We start from the raw sequence: 19843 nt of genomic DNA, 5'->3' as shown, positions 1-19843 counted from the left end.
TTAGCAAGTAAATGAAGGTGGTGAGAATAGTAAGTAGTGTTACTTGTAGTATGGGAAGGATGTATAGTTCCCAAAGTAACTAATAAAGTAAAAAAGGTGCAGTACTGTCTAAAAAGAAACAAGCCCAAACCTTCCCAGTGTTCTGCTGATAAGCAAGGAGGTGGGCAACAAGATAAGAAAGAAAAGACCTTGGGGGAAAAAAAAGGAATCTGTGAATCTTATCTGGATTAAGACTGGAAATAAGGGTGAATTGTCTCAAATTGGTTTTTAGCTGAACTTAGTAATTGGCAATGACATCACTTGTTTGTTAAAGGGTATAAACAGTAAACTCTTAAAGGGGTTTATTGCTAATACTTGCCTGACCACGGTGGAGCAGACCAATATGGGTCTAAGCATCTCTGTTTTAGCCTATTTGTAAGTACACTGATCACATGCTTATAAATATTGTTAGTTACTGTACTGGATGTAGTGACTGCTTATTGTTAAGCTGTTAGACATGTTTAGAGCAACTGCATAAGATACCCTCTGACCTTTGGATTTAATAAATAAATGTATGGTTAAATTAGTGTTTGGTGATTTCCCATATCGATATTAATAATTTCAAATATTATTACTAATTTCAACACTTGCCTTTAAGGAGGGAGCAGGGAATAACAAAAACAAAACAAAGGAAAAACCACACATGCAAGAACACTTTTCTTCCAAGGACTGAATGAAGAACTGGCAGATAAATGACATTCCATTATTTTATACTTACCATGTTGCTACTGAACCCAAATGGCAAGTCAGTTTCCATAGACTATAGCTGAAGACATTGAACATTGCTTAACTGAGGAGATTTTCACATAACATAGTGATATAGTATCTGAAATACTTTTATATTAGGATCAGTTTTAAATACTCATTTTAGAAACTTAAAATGAAAAAAATTATCCAAGCAGCATTCATCCCTCCAGTTTTGCCTTTTTACATAAGGACTCTCAGAAGGCAGTCTTACAGCTGTCTTCCACAGTGCCTCACCTTGGGGAATCCTTCTATGGCTGGAGCTGGGGCTTTTAGAGCCCCTTTACACTAGCATACTGGAACCTCAGAGTGAGGGTAAGGATCTCACTCTAGAATTGCTGGAAAGTTTTCTTTACAAATGTAGATGGATGCTATCATAATGTAAAATGCTTGCTTGTAAAAACTAGTTGGAAATCTAAGCTTGGTACGTGGTTCTAATTTGATTCAACCCTTTCCACACTGGCCAAGCAAGCCATATTTGAAAATAATTTAGCTTGAATAATATTTAAAGACCAGTACAAATGGCTCTACAATTAGTTTCACTATGTCACTGAACCAAGAAAATGAAAGGATACTAAACCTAGTCAATTTCTCTTTCTATTCATTTTTTTTTAAAAACAGGAAGTATAGTGTGAAAAGATATAAGAGAACATATGTTTTTCTGTATTTTTTCTACGTGTACTTAGCCGTCAATGAAAATTAATATATTTGATAAAAATATAGAAATAATTAACGTAAGTACTAGAAAGTTAAAGAGTGCTAAATTGCACCACTAAACCCATCTCATACCATGTGCCACCACAGGAGTAAACCAGGAAGGAATATCAATATATCACAATTCTTCATCTGTTTCTTCTTTTCTCTGGATTGGAGTAAGTTACTTCACACCTTTTCAGTGCTCATCTTATTCCCTACTTTCTTTATGTGCCTGGCCAGGTAAAGAAACTAGGAAGCAGGAGGTATAGCCAAGGCTTCTACCTATCTACTTGCTAGGGCAGGGAGAGACATACTAAGACAATAGACTCGGTTTCCACTCTATCCAACCCTTCCCCAACCCAGCCATCTACCACAGCAGTAGCAATCTGAGCAGGCCTTATGCAAACATGCAGGGAAATAAGGGCAGGGCCTTAATAACCTTTCTTACTCCCCTCGATGCCAACTAAGGGTTAGGGATAATCCAACCCATAGTGTGCAAAAGTTTGATTCAAATGTGAAATCCTACAACATATCCAAAGAAATTAAATGAAAACCTACAATAATGAAATGTTACTACTGCTCAAAGTTATAACTTTCGCAGCAACCATGATTCAGTCTCACTGGCCAGAAAGAAATACATGAACTCTAATGCTATATATAATACTAAATAATAATTTGCCTCCAAAATTACAATTACTATAGTAATCATAATTTTGATTTTTGTGTAAAGCCTCAAATATTGCATTAACATAGTTTTTACATTTATCCTAATAAAAATGCACATCTTTCTTGTGATATATTGCTTTTATAAAGTGGTTCATTATATTTTTAAACCGTCATGCATCTGACGAAGTGGGTATTCACCCACAAAAGCTTATGCTCCAATACATCTGTTAGTCTATAAGGTGCCACAGGACTCTGTTGCTTTTAAACCTAGTGATTAATGAATCCTAACTGAGCAAGTTGCCCAACATCTACACAGTCCTCAATGTTCAGTCAAATTGTGCCATAAATGCCTCTCATAATTTATGCACTAAGAATTACTGCATCCTTTGTCCCATGTGTGAACAAACAGAATGCACGCACCATCCTTTAAAGCAGGGGTCGGCAACCTGAGGCACGCGGGCTGATTTTTAGTGGCATGCTGCTGCCAGCTGGGGTCCCGGCCACCAGCCCCGCTCAGCCCGCTGCCGGCCTGGATTACGGAACCCCAGACTAGCAGTGGGAAGAGCCTGGGGTTCTGACCGCTGGCCCCTTGCCAGCCGGGGTCCCGGCCGCCGGCCCGGCTCAGCGTGCTGCCAGTCTGGCATGCAAAACCTTTTACTGGCATGCGAAACCTTAAATTAATGAAGACTTGGCATACCACTTCTCAAAGGTTGCCGACCCCTGCTTTAAAGAATGAAAAAGTCAAGGTAATCAGTCATAACTCTTCAACAGGATAACAGCATTCCCATTCATCTCCTGTTGCTTGGCACTGCTGTGGATAGACAACATACTCTCTGCAAAAGCCAGTGAGGTGAACAAGAAAAGTCTTTACGGAAAAGTTCATAATTCAAAGAAGGAAAATATTGCACTGAAGTTACAGAATTCAGCCAGGCACCAAGCCTACTACAAAAACAATGATGGCAACATGAAATGACTGCTGTTGTACACTTACACAAATACTAGCTCTAAATAACAATGAAAATACTTTTTTGCCAACTACCCAGAACACGTATCATAAAAACTCCCATTTTAGTGAAGAAATGGTATTCAGGGGAGACTGGATTTGGGGGGCAGGAGAGGCAGGCTTTGACAGCTGACCCAGGGCTCTCCTGCCAGGTGTGCGCTAGAGGAGGAAGCAGGGAGACATGAGGCTGGGGGTAAGAGAGACAGACGCAGGAGACAGCAGTGAAAAGGGGGCGCACAGGGGAAGATGAGGCGCGTGGGCAGCAGAGGGGCAAGGAGGAGACCGAGGCAGATGACGAAGAGACAAAGCACGGGCGGCAGGTTTGCAGGTGGAGGGGGCATTCAGACACTACGGTGAAAGGCGTGGGCAGAGCGGAGCCCATTCAATTGCCAGCGCAAGGCACAAACCGCAGTCGGGCTCCAGCCGGGGGGAGCGGTTCTCCGCCTCATCCCTCTGCCGCCCCCCCGGTGCAGCATAGCTCCAGTGGCCGCCGCTCAGCTCCCGATACAGGGGAGACAATGAGGCAGCTAAATGGAGGCGTCCCTGGCCCAGCGAGGGGCTGCGGTGGCACTCACCCTCCGCTCTGGAGCGGATCTCGGACACGGTTTTCTGCACCGCGGGCATCGTCACTGGCTCGGAGAGGGCGAACCCGCCGCCTGCGCCCGGGCTCGGCACCTGTCGCTGGGGCTGCCCCCGAAGCCGTGCAGGTGCAGCTCTGCCCGGGGGGCCCGCACGGGCAGGGCCTGGCAGGGGAAGGGGAGACCGTTGGGCTCTGTCTCACGCTGCGGTCGCAAGCCCCGAAAACCTGCAGTTAACGAGACTGCTGCTGCTCGCAACTGACAGTAGCAGCGCGAGCGCTGCTCACTCCCTCCGCCCCTAGGAACGTACCAACTTCTACCCACCTCGCCAACAAGGTGTCCACTTCAGCATCCATGCCTCCCTGGCTGAGCAGGGTCCGAACCCCAATAATGCGGGTACATGGGCCTGCCTTCCAGAGGCAAGGATCACTTGTGGCCCGTTCCGTCACCACCACCACCCCCTGTGGTGGGAGAAATGGAACGTGCCGAGCCTTGGGCCTCTGCCCAGCACGAGAAGAGAGCGGTGAACGCTGCGCTGCTCTGTGTTGCGGTCAGAGTCCCACTGAGGACAGACATTCTCCCTCGGGCCGCAGTCCCAGAGCAGCAGGAGCCCGTGTGCCGAGACAGGACGGTGCTGGGCCCCCAGGGAAGGAGCATGGTACTAGCTCGGTGCCACGGGCTCCGCTAGGAGCAGCGCTGCCCTAAATCGCCATAGGCCCCACCCGTGGCCCCGGAGCAGCACCTCCATATTCCGGGCCAAGGCCTGATCAACCCAGGAGAATTGCGCAGCTGAACCCGTGCTGAGCGGGGGTTGCGGGAGGGTAATTGCAAGTGTAGACGAGGATAAATTGTTCAGCACCATCCCAACTACCGCGGCTTGCAAGTTTTAACCAGCCCTTCTGACATAACGCTGGACGGGGCTGTTTGGAGCTCTATGTGCAGCTGAAACGTGTTCAGAGCCGGGGCAGCTATGGGTAATTTTCCCAGGGTATAGCAGAATGCCTGGTCAGCTTCTGCGTGTGACATGGTGTTTCATCGGGGCTTTTAAAAGGGCAAAAAGAGCAGGCATGGGTCGTGCTCTTCTGAAAAGAGGAGCTCCCTCACTTTTCATTATTAATTAATTATTAACCCAGTATCGTTGCTAGGCTGGGTGGTGGTCAAAATATAGAGAAAGACAGGGTCATGCCTTGCAGCAGCTCAGGCTGAAGAAGAATGTTAAGCTATTTTTTAAAAGCATCACAGTGGTAGGAAGAAAGATTTGTGCTTGCGTGTGTATCAACCACACATTTCAAGGCATCACTTCCCCTCTCCCCCTGCCATCCTTACAGCTTCTCACACCTGCCCCAAGTGACATTAAGCTCTGCTCCTGTGTGGGCTGACAGGAGGTTTAAGTAGTAGTTTCCGCAGGAGAGCAGTTTCACTTTTAGACTGTTAGTTTGATGCTAGCTTTGAACAACTGCAAGACAGAAGGAGTGGTGCAGAGATGTAAAGCAAATGCACCCCACTGGTGGGCAAAGGAGGGATATATCATCTGATGAAAGGTGGTGGTGGGGGGGGCCTGTTGATGTTTGTATCCATTTCAGTATGAAAGGGTGTATTGACTGCCTGGAGAAGGAAATATAAAGCAGCACACTAAAGCCCAGAATTATGTCCTCTAGTAATTAATCTTGTAATTATGCATATTAACTAGAGAGGAGATAATACCTCTAATCTGGTTTATGTAGATGGGAGATAAAATAGTCTGTTTCCTAATTGATATAATGAAGGTCTTCTTTTGGTAAGCTATGGTAAAATTTAATTTTATCCACATAATAAGCTAAGCAGTTGGACAAAAAAAAAAAAAAGTACTTCAGATACAGAATAAAGTGAACTAAATGGGGCTGGAGCCTCTCCATCCACAAAAATCAATTAGCCCTAACATGTATTGTTTCAGAATTAACCTATGGCTAGTGACATGAGAGGAGAGTTTTGTTCTACACAAGGGGAAATCTGGATTAGGAATAACTGAATTACATCCAGGCTTTAGGCTGCCAGCAGCAGTTTTGGCCACACTCCAGAAGAAAATGTGCTTCTTTACACTATCACTCTGCAGCAGGCATACTGTACAGGAAAGATTGCTGGGTGACCATTTATTCATGCTCTTGTCTAGAAGTAAGAGGAGGATATCTGGCAATAAGAAGTCTTACTGTTAAGAAAATACAATCACATATCTCATGCACAGCTTTAACAAACAGTGAACAACCACTGTAGGCCAGATTGAGCTGTGAGATTCTTGTTTTAGTTTTCATGAGTTTTATTTAACCTTAGTAACACAAATACTCAAGCAAATTTTGTAAAACTGTATGAGCCAAGCACGTTTCATCAATTGGTTATGCAACAGACAAAAACAGTTTGTCTGGATGTCAACTGTATGCAACACTAAAAAAAAATAGTTTTGTAACCACCCCTGTCCACTTGCAACATGACTTGAAGAAATCCCAGTACTTAGCTATATCCACACACTTTTCCAAGATTTTCAGGGAGAGCCTGTTGTCTCTCGTTCCTTTTCTGTCATTTGGGAATTGGCATGCGAGGTCTGGTCTGTGCCCCTGTAAATGTCTTCAGATAATCAGGCAGCCTTCATTCTTTGATATCTCCACTCCTTTTTCTATTGCAGCAGATCCAGGAAAGAATGCTGCAACTTCTCAAAGCTCTTTTTACTTCATTCTGGGGTCAGAGCGCACTCTACAGGATTTTATTAGGGAAACAGAATTCCAGACCACACAAGGGATATGAATGGGGAGCTGGTCAACCAAATGGCCATGAAAGGCCTCCACTTACATGGTCTACTGATTATTTAAGAGCATAGATTGAATCTGCTGAACTCTAGATATTGAGTGTCCCCAGTCACTCCTTTGGTGTACTTGGGAGATATATGCTGAAGGTGTAATGCAGTCAGTAGGAAAGTCATTAGAGTTTCTAAAATACTAAATGATAGTTTTCCAAACAAAAGAGACATTATACCCAACACGAGGTAACTATTTTGGACATTATGATGAAGACAAATTAGTTATAGGACTAGAAATTGGTGGGTGTCTAGGGATCAGTGATCATGACCTAATTACATTCAATATGAGCAAACTGAGGATAGTCCCAATAAGTAATACACACTCACTCACCTACTCTTCAAGAAGGGCTAATTTCCCAAAGATAAGGAAAATTATGAGCAAAATTGATAAGGAGGAATAATTTAGGAAAACTGATAAATTCTTAAAGAACTCCCAGTTTATCAGATGGCTATAAAGCTACAAATCCATAATCAAGGAGGGGAAAAAAAAAAAAAAAAAAACAAAAACAAAAATGGGAAAAGAAAAGAAAAATACACTCTATTTAAGAAATGAGAAAGGAGGGGGAGAACATAACTTCTAATTAACATTCACCACTATCTATTTTCTGTACTTCATAAGGGAAGCAAATGGCATCGGGGGAAAAACATAGCTGGCAGGGCAAAGGACAACAAAAAGGAATTTTTAATGTCAGAATTTCTTTTGTTCCTAATAGTGGCATAGGCCCATTACTAGATGGAGATGCTAACAGTTTATAATAAATAATAATAATAATAATAATAATAATGCAGAAAAGGCAGAAGCGTTCAATGAATATTTCTGTTCACTATTTACAAAGAAGTAGGATGAGGTACTTTAATCATGAGGGTGATAAAGTACTTTTCAGTCTATTAGCAACTAAGGAGAATAGTGAACAACATCTAGGGATAAACATTTTTAAATCAGCAGGTCTTGATAAATTGCATACAAGAGTCCTAAAAGGCTTGATGAGATCTCTTGCCTGCTGGTGTTAATTCTTGGAATATTAAAGAAATTCTAGAAGGTTGGAAGACTGTTAAATGTTGTGCCAATATTCAAAGAGGCCAAGCAGAATGACCCAGGTAATGAGATTTTCTTCATAACATCTCAAAGCCTCTTATCCATCCACATAGCTAAAAACTCATCCAAGCTTTCATCAGCTTGTGTCTCAATTACTGCATCATCCTTCTCTCTGGCATTGACAAATGCAATCTTGCCACACTCATATCTGTTGAGAATACTACTGCAAAGATCATTTTCTCAGCCCATTGCTTTGACCATGTTACCCTTCTCTTTGCACCTGTTGGCTCCCACTTCTCTGTTGAATCAAAATAAGTATTCACTTTCAAAGCCCTTCAGTCAATCACCATCATCTCTCATTTGCTAATTGAGAGGTCTGCTCTCACCTCCAAATCAGCCCAGAATGCTAGCCTCCATCGCCCACTTAAGTTTTCAAAAAAGCACCTTTGTACTTTTACCCATGCTGTCCCACACATGTTTGTGAGATGTTCCCTGTAAACATCTGTAAAGCTATCTCACTACCTACCTTCAAATCCCTCCTCAACACTTTTTCATGATGCCTACAAAAAAACCAAACAAACAGTGAGGCTGCTGGTGTGTTGAGGCCACTGCCTATCACACTTACAGTCTAAGACAAGAGACAACAGATGGATATAGACAAACAGGAGTACAAGTAAATAAAAAGACAATATTGTAAGTTCCTTGGGGCAGGGTCCAATTTTTTGTGCTGTTTGTACAGCTTGTATAATAGTTGGGTCCTAGTCCATTAATAGAGCTCCTCTGCACAACAGTAATACAAAGAATAAATAATGTAGGCTAGTCAAATTGACATCAATCTTAGGCAAAATAATGGAAACGCTGATAAAGAATTAAAGGATAGGAATATAATTAATCAGTAAACATGGTTTTATAGAAAATACATCTCAAACAAAACTATTTCATTCTTTGATGAAGTTACAAGTTTTGTTGATAAAGATAACTGCAGAGATGTAATAGACTTTTGTAAAGTTTGAGTTAGGACCTCAACTTTCTGCTTAAAAATATTACAATATACAATATCCATAGAGCACACCTTAAATGGATTAAGAACTGACTAACTGGCATATCTAAAAGAGTAGTTGTCTAATAGGGTTCATAGGGATCAGTGTTAGGCCCAATGCTATGTAACATTTTAATCTGGAATATAAAAATCACTGTTGATAAAATTTGCAAGTGACAAAAATTGGTGGATTGGAAAGTGATAAGAACAGCAGTATAGAAAGCTATCTGGATTGCTTGGCAAACTGCACCTATGCAAACAAAATGCATTTTAATACAGTCAAATGCAAAAGTTATACTCCTAGGAACAAAGAATGTAGCCCATAACTACAGAACGGAGGACTGAATCCTGGAAAGGAATGACTCTGAAAAGGATTTAGAGGTTAGTGTGAACAGGCAGCTCAACATGAGCTCCCAGTGTGATACACTAGCAAAAGTGTCTAATGCAATCCTAGGATGTAGAAAGAAGAGGAAGAGGATTAGGGAGGTGATTTGACTTCTGTATTTGGCACTGGTGAGACTGATACAGGATTACTAGGTCCAGTTCTGGTATCTATATTTTAAAAGGGAAGTTGAAAAATTTGAGAGAATGCAGAAAAAGCCACAAAGATGAAACAAGGACTGGAGAAAGTGCCTTACAGTGAGCTCAATCTGTTTACTTTATCAAAAGGATTAAGAAGTGACTTGATTAGAGTTTTTAAGTATCTTGATAGGGAGAAGATACCAGTTACTAAAATGCTCTTTAAAAGACAAGAGAATGAATGGCTTTAAGCTGAAACCAGAAAAATTCAAATTAGAGAACAGGAACAATTTAAAAAAAAGAAAAAAACAGTGAGGGTAATTATTAATCACTGGTACAAACTATCAAGTGAAATGGTGGTTTCTCCATCTCTTGGAGTCTTCAAATCAAGACTGGATGCCTTTCTGGAATGTGGACTTGAGCCCCATAACTTGTTTGACTAAAGGCAGATGAAACTGGGAGAATTTTAATGAACTTTAATATGATCTAATGGTCCCTTTTGGCCTTAAATGTGAAGGGATGGTGCCTGCAGAGTTTGGTCAGCACATAAGAGTGTGAAGGGATGGAGCATTCTGAATGCAGGTGGACTCTTCAACTAATTTAGCTGGCAAACTAACAAATCCCTATTGAACATGAGCAAACTGATTTCTTCCCCCCCCCCTCCCCCCCAAAGCTTGTAACTTGGCCAGGTTTGGGTGAATTTTCACAGGGACAACAAGAGGCACATCCATGACACATGGGTGACCCTCCTGCCAAACTTCAAGCCTTGGCTTGACAGCATGGAGGTGCTCAAGCTTCTGAGTTTAACAGTTGTCATGTTTTTAATTTGGGCAAAACAATGTAGTTTTCCCTAATCTTGTTCTCTGAAACAGTGGAAGCATTTTGCTAAATCTGAAGTAGATAACTGGCATGAGAAACTTCACACCAAAACACAAAGTTTGGGAAAGCTGCTGAAAACAGGGTTTTTAAACAGAAGGTGTTGGGCAACCTTAATTACAGACAGCGCTACCAGCTTCACGTATATGTGTGTGTGTGTGTGTGTGTGTGTGTGTGTGTGTGTGTGTGTGTGTGTGTGTGTGTGTGTGTGTGTGTATATATATTTCTTCTTAGTGTTGTAATACAGACTCAATGAAAGTTACAAAATGTAACTAAAAAATGAAAAGACCAGTATTTCCAGAAAAGACTGGTGTAAAGTCAGTTTTTGAACTGGGAAGGACAACCATACACAAAAATTTATATATGTATAAATACAAATCCGAGAATCTAGAATAAAAATCATTGTGTCAAAATAACTAAGTTACACTGCATCCAATCCTTTTTCATTTAAATCAATAGCAGACTCCCATTGACTTCAGTGTGAGCAAGATTGCAATACCTATTTTACCTTGCATATTCCCCACTGACTTCACTTGGTCTATTCATTTTAGCAAGGTAGGATAGAGTGGGTCCCTAAATCCCCAACAAGTTAAGTTAATTTTCAAACTTCTCACTCAATGTCTCCCAGTTCCTTCAAATGAGCTGTCAAAATTGTTCACTTCATCAAAACTGAAGAGATTTTTTTTGTTATCCTTTAATAAGCTTCTCATCTTACCTGGAAAATGTATAGGCATAACTACATATCAGTCTTTCAGTGTCTTTTTTTTATTTGTCAAGTGTGTATAGCTCCAGGTCTAACAGACAATTCAGATACATTTTCAAAGAAAGATTTCCCCAAAAGTGCATTTGCTGAGTCTCAAGATCCATATATTTTCATGTATTGGGCTTATATTATTGTTCTCATGTTTCTGGCAATGCAAATGTGTTTTACTGTATTAAATCAGTTAAAGTCAAATATTAAAGTCATTGTAAGGCTTGATTTCCCTTCCCCCCAACATGATTAAAAAAAAAGCGTTCACCTTTCTTTTATCTCATTCCAATTTTGCAAACTAAGGAACGTAAGGATCAGTTTTATGCTTAAATGCCTGTAACTACATAAGAGTTAATTCACTGCTAGTGCAGCATCATGTGGCTGGGCATGATGTAACATAACAGGCTCTCCCCTCCTCTAGCAACCCCTGCCAACAGCCACTCTGGCCCTAAGATAGCCTGCCTCATCTTCTGACTCAGCCCTCTAGCGATGTCAATTTTAGTTCCACTTCTTCTAGGATAACACAAATCTCAAACAAATGATGGGCCAAAGACTTGACCTGAGGCTGTGGGACTAAGTCTCATTTTTAGTCCTTCCACCCTTGGTCTCTAGGGTTTTTCCACACAACTCTTTACAGTGGCCAGGAGGGAAGCCCAGGCCACTTTTCTGGGTGCCAGCCCAGGGACCCTGTAGTAAGCAGGCAAGGTCTATTTATTCAGGGCTCCTTGCTTCTGCCTACATCAGCCTGTCTGCAGGCCTTTCCCACAGCCCCTTCTTGGGTCCACTGTGTACCTGTATTCTCTTCAGGATCTACAACCTCTCTATCTTCTCAGGTTCCATAGTCTCTCAAGGTTCACCCTTCTTTGAGGGCAGAGGCTCACAGAACTCCTGCAACATATCCCCAATGTAAATATTAATTTAAGCCACTTCTTTTAATCTTTGGCTGGCATATAAATGACAGTCATAATGGCCCCTATCTCAACCACTAGTCCATGGCATAGTAGGTATTCCTGGGAGAAAGATGACAGGGCATAAGGATGTCCTAGCCATACCAGTACTTAGCCACAAGAACTAAACCTATGGGTATATAGGCAGCCAGGTACAATTTAGAGCAGCTCCATACTGCTCAGCATGAGTTCTTGTCTTAGAAGCACTGGACAGAGGCAGAGTTCCTTTCCTCACCATATGCCAGAGTATATTTCAATACGTTCAATAAGCCTTTATTTAATTACACTCTAAATAATATTTTAATTTAGTCACTATTACAAGTACTGGATTTCCAGCTGATAAAGTAGTAAATCCCTGTGTACAGAGGTTTTCATGACATACTATTTTCAGTTTACATATACAAAACAAATTTACTTTTTCCTAATAGATATTGTTTCTACAATAGAGTTAAACTTTGGTTTTTTTCACTTAATTATGTGGCATGCCTCACAATCATCATTCATTTTGGGGGGAGGTGTGGGAGTGGAAGTCACGAAAGAGCAAAAGTGTTTAAGAAAAGGGATACAAGACAGCACAAAGGGAAAGAGTTGGAAGATGATGACAGAAGGGAAGAGGTGGATTACCTAGGATATGTTTTAGAACAGATGCTCCACAAAATAGTCTTCTGCTAAATTCTGGATGTTTAAGGTTTTGGACTTTTAAGACATGTATTTTAATAATTTTGGGCGTTTAAAAAAAAAATCACACTATGTTCTTAGCCCTTCTGGGTCTACCAAGTAAAGAACTTTCTTTCAAGAATGCCTTACTGTAATCAAAACTCCATTTGGGTAAAAATAAAATTCTGAAGGCAATTTTCAAATTTGTACAAACAAGTTTTGAGATAATCCAGAGAACAACTATTAAACCTATCAAAATTATGATGGGTCTTTGTAAGAAGGACAGGCAGAAGAGCTTGCACCTACATCATGGAGAAGAAAAGACTTCATGGAGGCTGTGAAGATGTAGTTAATTACTACCTGCCACTGCCTTACTAGATGCAGTAAGTCACAGCTGCCAAATGTGTATCCAGACCTTCTACATGTACTCAGTTTTGTACATTACAGATGGGAGCTCATAATTGTTCTCCTTTTGATTAATTTGACAGTGGGCAGATAGCATTTACATCAATGATGCTCTGAAGATATGGAATTCTGTTTTTGGAACTAGAGAAGACTAAAACCTGTGTTTCTGAAACAAAGGTTTTTATTTTCATCATTATATTGTTACTCTTCAATAGTCATACCCTTTTTGAGAAGTGCATTTTTAGTACACCTCTACCCAGATATAATGCTCGGGAGCCAAAAAAAAATCTTACCGCGTTATAGGTGAAACCGCGTTATATCGAACTTGCTTTGATCCGCCTGAGTGCGCCGCCCCCCCCCCCCCCCCCCCCGGAGCACTGCTTTACTGCGTTATATCTGAATTCATGTTATCGGGTTGTGTTATATTGGGGTAGAGGTGTACCAGGTTTCATTGCTATATGTTGTCAAACATAGCTTCTTCTTAGTTAAAGAATTGTTTTAGTTAGAGAATTAATGTAATTATCCTGTTTACAGAGCTCAGCAACATCAATAGATTAATACTGTTTGTCTTGTGTTCATTTGATTGTACATGGTACTAAATAATAAGAAAAAAAATTAGAAATATAAATTGCACAGCCCCGTAAGTAATTGTCATAGGGTGGGTTCTTCCAGATTTAAGCAAGGGCTCTCCCATAATCTCGACTCAGGAACAAACAGCCCCACAACATTCTTTTCTGCATCTAGGGCATGAACAATTTCAAAATTTAGTTAATCTCTAATGGTGCAAGTGAAGAGCCTGGCTCACTGTAGTGTTACTCCAGTTTAACACCAGGGTGACTTCCTTGATTTCAGTGAATCATAGAATCAGAATATTAGGGTTGGAAGAGACCTCAGGAGGTCATCTAGTCCAACCCGCTGCTCAGTCATCCCAGCCAGGGCTTTGTCAAGCCTGACCTTAAAAACCTCTAAGGATGGAGATTCCACCACCTCCCTAGGTAGCCATTACAGTGCTTCACTACCATCCTAGTGAAATAGTGTTTCCTAATATCCAACCTAGACCTCCCCCACTGCACCTTGAGACTATTGCTTCTTTTTCTGTCATCTGCCACCACTGAGAACAGCCTAGCTCCATCCTCTTTGGAACCCCCCCTTCAGGTAGTTGAAGGCCTCCCCCCCGCCACTCTTCTCTTCTGCAGACTAAATAACCCCAGTTCCCTCAGCCTCTTTTCGTAAATCATGTGTCCCAGCCCCCTAATCATTTTCATTGCCCTCTGCTGGTCTCTCTCCAATTTGTCCACATCCCTTCTGTAGTGGGGGGGGGAGGGGAGGGACCAAAACTGGACACAATACTCCACGTGTGGCCTCACCAGTGTCAAATAGAGGGGAATCATCACTTCCCTCAATCTGCTGGCAATGCTCCTACTAATACAGCCCAATATGCCATTGGCCTTCTTGGCAACAAGGACACACTGAGGACTCATATCCAGCTTCTCGTACGCTGTAAGCCCCAGGTCCTTTTCTGCAGAACTGCTGCTTAGCCAGTCGGTCCCCAGCCTGTAGCAGTGCATGGGATTCTTTCTTCCTAAGTGCAGGACTCTGGACTTGTCCTTGTTGAACCTCAGATTTCTTTTGGCCCAATCCTCCAATTTGTCTAGGTCACTGTGGACCCTATCCCTACCCTCCAGTATCTACCTCTCCCCCCAGCTTAGTGTCATCTGTGAACTTGCTGAGGGTGCAATTAATCCCATCATCCAGATTAATAAAGATGTTCAACAAAACTGGCCCCAAGACTAACCCCAGGGCACTCCGCTTGATACTGGCTGCCAACTAGACATCAAGCCGTTGATCACTACCCATTCAACCCGACAATCTAGCCAGCTTTCTATGCACCATATAGATGGAGTTATAGAAACTAGAGTACTGCAATGATTAATCAAGAGTGTGGTCTTTCTAGGAGCAGAGTCTCCATTTTAATTGTACCATAGTCAGGCTGTGATCACGGAGAGGATTCTAGCAGAATATTAGAGTTTTGGTGTGATGCCTTGTGGTGTTCTGTCAGTCATAGAATATCAGGGTTGAAAGGGACTTCAGGAGGTCATCTAGTCCAACCCCCTGCTCAAAGCAGGACCAATCCCCAACTAAATCATCCCAGCCAGGGCTTTGTCAAGCCTGACCTTAAAAACCTCTCAGAAAGGAGATTCCACCACCTCCCTAGGTAACCCATTCCAGTGCTTCACCACCCTCCTAGTGAAAAAGTTTTTCCTAATATCCTAACCTAAACCTCCCCCATTGCAACTTGAGACCATTACTCCTTGTTCTGTCATCTGGTACCACTAAGAACAGTCTAGATCCCTCCTCCTCGGGACCCCCTTTCAGGTAGTTGAAAGCAGCTATCAAATCCCCCCCTCACTCTTGTCTTCTACAGAAGAAACAATCCCAGTTCCCTCAGCCTCTCCTCATAAGTCATCATTTTTGTTGCCCTCCGCTGGACTCTTCCCAATTTTTCCACATCCTTCTTGTAGTGTGGGGCACAAAACTGGACACAGTACTCCAGATGAGGCCTCACCAGTGCAGAATAGAGGGGAATGTTCATGCCCCTACTTATACAGCCCAAAATGCTGTTAGCCTTCTTGGCAACAAGGGCACATGTCTCTATGGAAAACACATGAGAAAATAATGATCTCAGATCTACCACCAGATTCTAGTGCCTGCTCTCATCATAGGAATCTTTGGGTGGCGTATAACTGTCATAATGGCTCCTACCCAACAACCTCTGGCACATAGCATAGCAGACATTTCTGGTAGAAACAGGACATGGCTGGGGCATCCTTATGGCCTGCCAATTCTTAGCTTCTGGAAGAAAAGCTTTGGGATTATAGACAGTCAGGCACAAATTAGAGCAGCTTCATCTCGCCTTTCAAGCACTGTAAAGGTGCAGGATCCCATTAGTCTCAATATCCCAGCCTGTATTTCAGTTCTTCTACAGCAACTTCAATAGCCCTTTAAAATTAAAGTCTTCCTTAAATTTAACTCAGTAGTCACTATTGCAAATACTAGATTTCCAGCAGATAAAGTACTTTGACAGTGTTTTAAATAGAATGGGAAAACAAAAAAATGCAAAATATTAAATGGTTGTGAAAACCTATAAAGTCTGATAAATTAAGTTGGATTTTTTTATACAACTCATGTACAGATAAAAGTGTGTGATTTCTCTTTTAACATCTCTGTGCTATACAGTATCTATGAGAAAACTTTTGGGAGATTGAGGCAGCAGATGAAGTGAAAAATAATGTAAGTGCTGGTACTTTTCCAAAGATTGCTGGAAATCTTAAGAAAAAGAAAAGAAAAAAAGAGAAAAAGAAACAAACCTATGTTCTATTGTTAAATTCAATTTACATTATTCACCCTTATATTACAGTAGCTGCAGACTAATGAAATTCAAACTCTTGTAACATTTTGACAAATGACTAAGCACTTATATAGTAAGCTTAAAGTCCCAGGACTAAAGAATTTAAAGAGTTTCTGATGAACATTTATAAGTTATATTTGAAGAAAAGCGATGAAGGAAAATAACCATACAGGCTTATAATTTGTGCGTGCCCCCCCGTACATTTGGAGCAGTGTAGGAGACCGAGCAAAATGCCTCCTGGAGAGCACAAAAATAATGGTGTGCATTCCACTCTGTGCCAAAACATCTCTGCAGGCTGATGCAGAGGGAGGTGGGGCTATGACCCTTCTTATCCCCTTGGCAAAGGCTAGCACAAGAAGTGGCGCTAACCTCACATAGGTCTTGTGCTCCCACATTGTGCTTGAGCCCTGGGAAGCAAAGGGGAAGCTCCTGTGACCTCTACATCCCTTGTGAACCTACAGAACCAGGCACATGCTTGTGCTAGGTATTTTATATATAGTCTGAAAATATCTAACAGGAAGGGGGGGAGGGAAACATTTTGCATAAGATACAATCCAAAAGTACTCAGAAAACTTAAGTGCTTAAAATAGTGGCAGAAAATACTTTAAAAAAATTAAGAAAATAATTTCTGGCTTGGAAATCTCTCCCAACCTGGATTTAATCTTCAAAGATTCTGATCATGTGTTTTAAAATTGCATTTATTATTTTAAGCCTCCTTTCCTGCACTCAAAACACTTTAGGCCCTGATCCTATTCCCAGTGAAATCAGAAGCCAATGGAAGAATTGCTGTGTGTGCTATTGATTCCTGACTCCTCCCCGACGAGGGAATTAGCACTGGGTCGAATTTGGGGTAGTGTGGATGCAATTTGATGGGTATTGGCCTCCGGGAACTATCCCAGAGTGCTCCAGTGTGACCGCTCTAGACAGCACTCAACTCAGATGCACTGGCCAGCTAGACAGGAAAAGCCTCAGGAACATTTGAATTTCATTTCCTGTTTGGCCAGCATGGCGAGCTGATCAGCACAGATGACCATAGAGTCCCAGAATCGCGAAAGAGCTCCAGCATGGACTGAACAGGAGGTACTGGATCTGATTGCTGTATGGGGGAGAAGAATCCGTGCAGCAGGCAAGCGAACAGCAGGCAAGCAGAGAATCCCTTCTCCCCGGCAGGCCAGGAACTGTTCATCACCCTGGAGCCAATACCCTCCCAAAGCAGGCTCCTGGACCATGAAGCCAGACAAGGCACCTCTGGTGAGTGTACCTTTTAAAATATAATACAGGGTTTAAAAGCAAGCGTGTTTAATGATTAATTTGCCCTGAAGACTTGAGATGCATTCGCGGCCAGTATAGCTACTGGAAAAGTCTGTTAACGTGTCTGGGGATGGAGCAGAAATCCTCCAGGGACATCTCCATGAAGCTCTCCTGGAAGTACTCCGAAGGCCTTTTCCACACTGTGGATGGAGGCTTGTTCATGCTGAGCTGTTCACGTTTGGCTGAGAGGGATCTTCCCTGATACTAGCCAGGTGGTGGAGTCAGGGTGGGGGGGGGTGTGTGTGTGTGAAGCACATGTGCTATGTAACGTGAATCACTTGATTCAGTGTGAAATAGTCTTGTTCTCTAAAATGTATCTTTTTAAATACTACTCTCCTTTTTCCCCCCCTCCCGCAGCTGCAAATGTTTCTACACTCCCCCTATCATCTCTGTCCCAGAGGTTAACGAGCCTAATGTGGGAGCAAACCGACATGCTCAGGTGTCTGGTGGAACTGCAGGAAAGGCAGCAGGAGCACAGACCACTACTGCAGCCCCTGTATAACCACCTGCCCTCCTCCCCAAGTTCCATATCCTCCTCACCCAGATGCCCAAGAATGCAGGGGGTGGGGAGGCTACTGGCACCAAGCCACTCCACCCCAGAGGATTGCCCAAGCAACAGAAGGCTGGCATTCAATAAGTTTTGAACTGTAGTGTGGCATTGTCCTTCCCTCCTCACCTGCCCCTCCCTCCTCACATGCCTCTCCTGGGCTACCTTGTGAGTTTTCCCCCTATTTGTGTGATGAATTAATAAAGAATGCATGATTTTGAAACAATGACTTTATTGCCTCTGAAAGTGGTGATCGAAGGGGGGAGGTCGGTTGGCTGGCTTACAGGGAAGTAGAGTCAACCAAGGGGCGGGTTTTCATCAAGGAGAAAGAAACAGAACTTTTACACCGTAATCAACTGCCAGGTGATTTGCCTCAACCTCCTCCCCCAACCCACCATAAACATGTTCCACCCCATACTCTCACAGGTATTGTGAAGCACACAGAAAGCAGCAATAACAATGGGAATATTGGTTTCGCTGTGGTCTAACCTTCTCAGTAAACTGTGCCAGTGAGCTTTTAAATGTCCAAATGCACATTCTACCACCATTCTGCACTTGCTCAGCCTATAGTTGAACTGCTCCTTACTACTGTCCAGGGTGCCTGTGTATGGCTTCATGAGCCATGGCATTAAGGGGTAGGCTGGGTCCCCAAGGATAACTATAGGCATTTCAACATCCCCAATGGTAATTCAACTGTGATGCCTGCTCTCATCTTGGTATTCTTGCTTTCCCCTGCCCTGAAGCGCAAGTCAAAGTTCCATGAAAGTGCCCTTACACATGAGAGTTTCACAGCCACTCGGAATCATCCCAGAACTGCAACACTATGCAGTCCCACCAGTCTGTGCTTGTTTCCTGGGCCCAGAATCGGTGTTCCATGGCATGAACCTGCCCCATTACCACCATGATGTCCAAATTGCCAGGGCCTGCGCTTTGAGAGGTGTCCATGTCCTCATCACTATCGTGATCGCACTGTCATCGCCTCCTTTTGCAGGCTCTGTACATACTGTGGGAAAATGCGCGAGGTGTTTACAATGCTCACAACAGCAGCGGTGAGCTGACCAGACTCCATGCTTGCCATGGTATGGCATCTGCAGGAGAGCAGAGTTGCAGCGGAAGCAGTGGATGATGATGGTTAGTCCCGCACACATTTCCCGATGAAGAACACACATTCCCGGGAGCCCATGACAGACAACCTGGAGAAATTCGTTATCGAGGCAAGAACAGAGTTGCAGTGGAAGCGGTGGATGATAACAGGATGCCACGAGAATAGATATTTATAAAGGACGACAAGAGGACCTGCGAGATGGATTCCTGGCACCAGGAGAGCAGAGTTGCAGTGGAAGCTGTTGTTGTATGATGACAGTTAGCAGTCCTACTGCACCATCTGCTGAAAGCAGTATGGCGTCTGCACGGAAAAGAGGCGTAAAACGATTGTCTGCCATTGCTTTCACAGAGAGAGGGGCGACTGATGACATGTACCCAAAACCACCCGCGACAATGTTTTTGCCCCATCAGGCATTGGGAGCTCAACCCAGATCCAATGGGCGGTGGAGACCGTGGGATAGCTACCCCCAGTGCAACACTCTGAAAGTCGACGCTAGCCTCGGTACTGTGGACACACTCCACTGACTTAATGCACTTAGTGGGGACACACATAATTGACTGTATAAAATCGCTTCCTAAACCCACCCCCCCCCCCCGACTTCTATAAATTCGACCTAATTTCATAGTGTAGATCAGGGGTTGGCAACCTTTTGGAAGTGGTGTGCCGAGTCTTCATTTATTCACTCTAA

At 42.9% G+C, this 19843-nt stretch overlaps 1 protein-coding gene across 2 annotated transcripts in view; it reads right to left on the bottom strand.

Moving 5' to 3' along the window:
- Positions 1–3790, bottom strand: part of ATP8A1 (ATPase phospholipid transporting 8A1) — a 257682-nt gene extending 253892 nt beyond the window's left edge. For both annotated transcript variants that reach the window (XM_024211695.2, XM_024211694.2), the window contains exon 1: positions 3724–3790. In XM_024211695.2, coding sequence (XP_024067463.1) covers positions 3724–3772 — 49 coding nt within the window. In that variant the 5' untranslated portion in view covers positions 3773–3790. The remainder of the gene's footprint in view (positions 1–3723) is intronic.
- Positions 3791–19843: the final 16053 nt, after the last annotated feature.

The sequence above is a fragment of the Terrapene carolina genome, unplaced genomic scaffold (genome assembly GCF_002925995.2).
Source record: "Terrapene carolina triunguis isolate 2854851 unplaced genomic scaffold, T_m_triunguis-2.0 Scaffold66, whole genome shotgun sequence".
Classification (NCBI taxonomy): domain Eukaryota; kingdom Metazoa; phylum Chordata; order Testudines; family Emydidae; genus Terrapene; species Terrapene triunguis.
Note: the sequence above shows the minus strand (reverse complement) of the source record. Positions and strands in the feature narration are given on the sequence as shown.